This window comes from Labeo rohita, chromosome 16 (genome assembly GCF_022985175.1).
Source record: "Labeo rohita strain BAU-BD-2019 chromosome 16, IGBB_LRoh.1.0, whole genome shotgun sequence".
NCBI classification, from domain to species: domain Eukaryota; kingdom Metazoa; phylum Chordata; class Actinopteri; order Cypriniformes; family Cyprinidae; genus Labeo; species Labeo rohita.
The window spans coordinates 32,960,967-32,966,966 of record NC_066884.1 but is presented as its reverse complement, the minus strand read 5'-3'; the positions used below and the strand labels follow the sequence as shown (position 1 = coordinate 32,966,966).

General features: G+C 35.1%; 1 protein-coding gene across 1 annotated transcript in view; it reads left to right on the top strand.

The window, feature by feature from the left end:
- Positions 1–658: 658 nt before the first annotated feature.
- LOC127178361 (myelin basic protein) overlaps positions 659–6,000 on the top strand; it is an 18,170-nt gene continuing 12,828 nt past the window's right edge. Inside the window, exons 1-2 of the mRNA XM_051131197.1 lie at positions 659–852; positions 4,538–4,586. Of these exons, the coding sequence (XP_050987154.1) occupies positions 4,542–4,586 (45 nt within the window). The 5' untranslated portion in view covers positions 659–852; positions 4,538–4,541. The remainder of the gene's footprint in view (positions 853–4,537; positions 4,587–6,000) is intronic.

The window sequence follows — 6,000 nt, the reverse complement described above, 5'->3', positions numbered from 1 at the left end:
AGGTTAAATGATCTGATGCACATGAACATTCTACAGTAGACTAACACAGGACTGGCTTCTTTATCTGTAAAGTAGGGATCTTACATATTTAGAGGTGTGAAGTGTTCCTTATTTAATTTATTATTTTTTTTTTGCAAATTTTGAACAGCCTGTATTCTGAAGTTACAAGTACAGTATGTTATGTTCACGCTAAAAAAACGTTTAGAGCCTAAAAGTTTAGAGCCTGTTTCAGCAGACTTCCCATTGACTCTACTGAGAATAACTAAATTACAGAAAACCATGCTTTTGTTGGTCATGTTGTAAAAAATATACATATGTTCTCCAAATTGCCAGAAATTTTGCTGAAAACAAACACTGTACATTACAGTAATATTGACTGGGTAGCCTATGCAGTTCTCATTTATTAAAATAAATAAAGTAAGTACCCTTTATTTAATTTATTTTTCATATAATATGAAAAATAAATTAAATAAAGGGTACTTACTTTAGAATTTACTATATATATATATATATATATATATAGTAAATTGTTTAACATTGTCTGTTACAATATCTAGAGTTACAATATCTACAATTATAATTAGCTGGATGAATGCAATAAAAGTAGTATTTAGATACACATGCGTTAGCAAACGTGTGGTGTTTCAAAGCCCCACCCCACTGAATAACACAGCACTACCTAAAAGCAGGAAGTACAGTAGTAGATCATCCATCCAAACCACATGCAGCTGAAACAGAAAAACAAAGCCTACAAAATTATATTTTGCGCAGATGTGGATTTTTTGATGTACTGCTGAGGCGAGCAGCCGAAACCTGTAATCTACACATAGCGTGGACGCGTTTGGGAAACAAGTACGTCTATGTGCGTGTGTGTGTGTGTTTGTGTGTCTGTTCGTCAAATCACGACATCTTAAATGGTTCCGTCGCTTTTGCTTGAAATATGCTCTATTTCTGCTCAGTTTGTTTCTTAGCTAAGTAGATGTTGTACTCAGTGGTTCTATTTCTGTCATGACTGTGCTTATTTATTATGTAACCTGTCGCGGTTCGATTGCATATTGCGGCCACCTTTACAACTTCTGTGCCAGATGTGATGAACACGTTCCAACGCCTGTTAGCCACTGCCTTTTCTGTCACTGTTACTCACTCATTAAAACAGATCGCACGGTTTTCTGTACAGTTCAGCATCACGATCCTGTTAACAATGAATATTTGTTTTTTCCGTGTAACTAGAGGCCCCGTTTTGTAGCAAAATATCTTGGTGATGTCACATTTTCATTTGCATACACTACACTAAACTGAAGCGCGTGTCAAGCAGATGTGAGGAGATAACCGTCCCGCGCTTGCAATACTATTATGTTTTAAATTTAAATTTGAAGCTTTTTTTTAGTAACTATCATTTTGTGTTAACAGTACAACACGTTACAGATTACAAACAGGAAGACATACTTTTTCATGGAGTGCCCTCGAGGTGTTAACATGACGTTAGTTACACAACTTCAAAGATGAAAAAGCTTCGAGCTTTTCATGCCTTAAAGTTTCATTATAATCGCATATAATCGCTGTGGACTGTCTTTCAGGTAAAAACACGGCCGTGAACTATCAATTTCCGCATTTGTTCAGATGGAAACTAATGTGGGCGACATACGATCGTATTTACGTCGAAGGGAATAAGATGTGTTGGGAAACTAAAGGCGGCGTCCCACTAGCTGATTCAAAACATCTCTATTATGATCGGGGGTGTCTCACCTGCCGAGTGTTTTTGTGAAATCTCGCCCTCTTCTGACGGAGGTCCGCCACACGCTTCCGACTAAATACAAATTGAAACGTTCTAATTCCTCAGAATTGAAACAGCCTCAAATAAATAACCACTGTAACACCCTGTGCATTATCGCTTGGTTAACAGAACTATAATTTTTGGTTTTAATTTTATATTTGTCCTAAAACCTGTTAGACATGTGCCATTAGTAATGAACATTAACAGCATAAACAGTAAGTAATTCTGTATAACTTACCCGAATTGATGTTAGCTTCTTTCCATTCAACCGGGCTGTTGGTTAAGTTAACACAGTAAGGACTGTTCAGTTTCACACGAACACAAACACAAACACAGTTCTGCATGCAATGTGTTTGTTTTGTCTCTAGCATACTGCTAGAGATATTTTTAGTACATATATATATGAGCAATATCAGTTGTACTGAAAACTGAGATAATCAACACCAAAGTGAGGGAATCTGTAAAAAAGTTGTACTCTCTCACACTTTCTTACTCCCATAAAAAAGAAATGAAAAATAAATAAACAAATACAAATAAAACATTAAACACTGAAATGTTGTGCGTGTACACTATACTGGATACTTCCCAAAAATGTTGTGGCTGAGAGTCGAATCCTTTCCTTTATAAGTTCACCCTGAGAGTGGAACTTACATTTGGACTTGAAGTTTAAAAGATTAACATTTAAAAGAAATTAAAAATTACAGATCGTTTCGCTAGAAAAGACCCTTAATACTCGGCTGGGATCGTTTAGAGCCCTTTAAAGCTGCATTTAAACTGCATTTTTGAAGTTCAAATTTGGGGGCACCATATCAGTCCATTATATGGAGAAAAATCCTGAAATGTTTTCCTCAAAAAACATAATTTCTTTATGACTGATAATAAAGACATGAACATCTTAGATGACAAGGGGGTGAGTACATTATCTGTAAATTTTTGTTCTGGAAGCGAACTAGTCCTTCAAGGAACAACAATGTGCAAAATGTTTATGTACTTTGCAGCACGCACTAGAGATCAGTTTTTGTTTCATGGAGCTAGGATCATCCTAGCTCTATAAAAAACTCTATAACCCAAATGTTTTTGTATGCAGTGACACAAAGATGGCTACTGTGGTTAAAGCAAGTTAAAATAAACAAAAAAACGTGTGGCTTTGTTATACCAATACCTTAAGGTGATCACTTAAATGAGAAAAAATAAAAATGGTCAAGCAACCTTCATGGACTTTAGATGGATTGATCGTTTGTACTTCTGTGTCTTCGGTGAGAATGTATCATTTTTGCAGACCAAACAAGCTGTAACTACAGATTTCAGGAAAATCAAAGAAAAGAAAAATTCTGTAGCTTTGCATCCTGTGCCAAGATATGTAACTACTTGCTGATTTTAAACATCTGGATGGTGGTTGGGGGAGGGTCTCACCTGCCAACTGTTTTTGATAAATTCTTGCTTGTGTAAAGTCAGTTTCACACACACCTTTTAAAAATGGCAAAGGGATGAGAGAACGACTGCCTCTTGAGGATAGATCCGTAGATTCAGTGAGAAAATAAATTCAACACAGACTGGTCCACATCCAAAAAGAGTAAAGTTTGATGTTGGCTTGAAACAGCCTATTTCAAAAAAGGTGAAAATGATTTTTAATCTTTAAGTTGAAAGTTTTAAGGTTATAGATATATTTGATACATCTTAAAAACTTTTACAACTACATTCTGTGACATTACAACAGTAGTACAGTAGTTGAAAATTATAGTAGGTTTTTTCCTCTGCCATTTGCACTCGATGGGAGAAGTGCTGTTTGTCTAGAACATGCAGAGACACGCAGAGTGACACATTACAAATGGTGAACAGTCCCAATTCTGGTACTGGTATATCAGCACTCCTGTAAGGCCTCTTAGCCAATCAGATTTTTAAAATATTATTTTTTAAACATTATTATTATATTTCTTAGTTTATGTTTTATTATATATTGCTTGATCAATGAATGAGGAAAATATTTGTGGGCCCATTTGCAGTGAATATTCATGCCAGGTGCAGGGGCAGTGAAGGGGGCAATTAAAGGGACACCCAAAAATTAAACTGTCATCATTTACACACCCTCATGTCATTCCAAACCATTATGACTTTCTTACAACATTTTTTTAGGAGTAATGTAAATGGGTAATGCGGTCAGAAGTAGTCGAAAGTGGACAAAAGAGATGGATTAAAATGCCAGGTGTAAACCGCTATGTGTCTCCATTGTCCACTTGTGATCAGATTGATCAAAATGCATCTTAATACCAATTAAAACAGGGCCTAAAAGAGTTTGGATTTCCCAGTGGGCACTGTTGTTTTTAACTATGAAGTGGAAGATACATCAGAGTTGGAAGCTATAATCTGAGTGCTGTGTAGTAGGTTTAAGGGATCAATATTTCTTGCCAAACAAGAATGTGACAGAAAATACAGAGATACCCAGGATCACTTTGCTTTGAAACAGCTCCTGATTTAGTAGTAGCTGTAGGACAGAGAAAAGTGAACCAGGTGAAGAGCTTTGCACTGTGGGGTGACATTATAGCCAGTTAAACCTGAACCTAATGGCTAGCTTTTAAAAGTGTTAAACAAAGTGTGTATTTAATTAATCAATTTTCTTTTTACTTTCAACATTTTTTAGTGTATATATATATATTTTGTAGCACACACTATTCTCAAATACCAAACATCAGATTGATTATATCAAGTAATTGTTTGCCTTTCTACTTCTTAATAAATATTCCCTTTTTTTCTACTTTGTCACAGGAGCATGGGGCAGCATCTTGGAAAACGTGAGCCACCTACTGATTCAAAGGTATGTTTGTCTGTCTGTCTGTCTGTTTATATGTATTTACTAATTTATTAATCAATTTGTGTATCATCTAACATTTTAAAATGGGCCAAATTAGTGATATAATTACAGTTATAGTTTTTAGTAGTTTTTTTGTTTTGTTTTGTTATTATTAAAATCTTTTGAGAGTCATAGAGTTGCTCAGATTAAATTGGGTGCCTTGCATTATGTTACAGTAATGTACCTACAACCTGGGGAAAAGTAAGTACACCATTTGCGATTGTCATTTCTTCATGATAGAATTAATAATTGCAAACAGATTGACAAAATCAAGGCATTCACCATCCTGGATGCAAAGCCTGGTCTTACACGTTTATAAAAAACAAAAACAAAACCTTGCTACGTGTACTGCGTTAGATTAACGGGACTTGTCACAACACTTATGTTGTTGCTCTTTTGTTGTTTTGCTTCAATTACCCTTATTTGTAAATCGCTTTGCATAAAAGTGTCTGCGAAATAAATGTAATGTAAATACGTGTAATTAAAATATAGCAATCAAAGGATAACCATTTACACCATTAATTACATACTGTGTGGAGGAATATCCATTAAGGCAAGAGATCAGCATCTTCAAAAATGAAGCAGTTAGGATCTACAAACCATAAACTCAAGCCAAGCCATATTATTGCATAGTCTGTAAGGTGCTACAGTATGTGTGGGCTACCGTCCCACAGTGAGTGTTATGTTAGATTCCACTTAAACAGAAAATGCATGCCGCCTTCTTGTTGATAATCATAGATTATGGAAATTACTTGAAATAACCAACTACATGGTAGTTAATGTCCTGTTACAGTGAGATAATCACACCCTGTCCAGGATGGAGAATGATGTTTACAGAAATGTTGCATTTACATTTTAAGTCATGCTGTGTTTCAGAACTGCTGCTTGCCCCATCTGTATATCACATATTTCATCATGATGCAGCAGTTGGTATTAGCATGTCTTGGGTGATCAATCCCAAGTGAGCAGTGCTAAATACAGGCATAAATGGCATCTGAAACATTTTCATGATCTGTTTATTCAAACCACCTACGACGGTAGTCAGGTATCCGGTGTTCAAATTAAGTTGTGCTTTATGGGGGTACCCTTTTTTCAGTTTAAAATGCATAACAATACCACAATTTAAGTATTATTTCACACTAATAATAAAAGGTCTTGTGATAAGATCTCAAAAGAATTTGAACATTTTCTCGACCACATTGTTATTTCAGTCACAATGTTTATATACTAGAGGTTGCACTAGACTTTAACATTGTCCGTCATTTTGAAAATTCCGTCATAATCTATTATTACCCGTCATTTTAATTTTTATATTTTAATTAGAATAACACATTCAGTTGCTTTTATTTTTATTGACATTTTCATGTTTAATCATGAA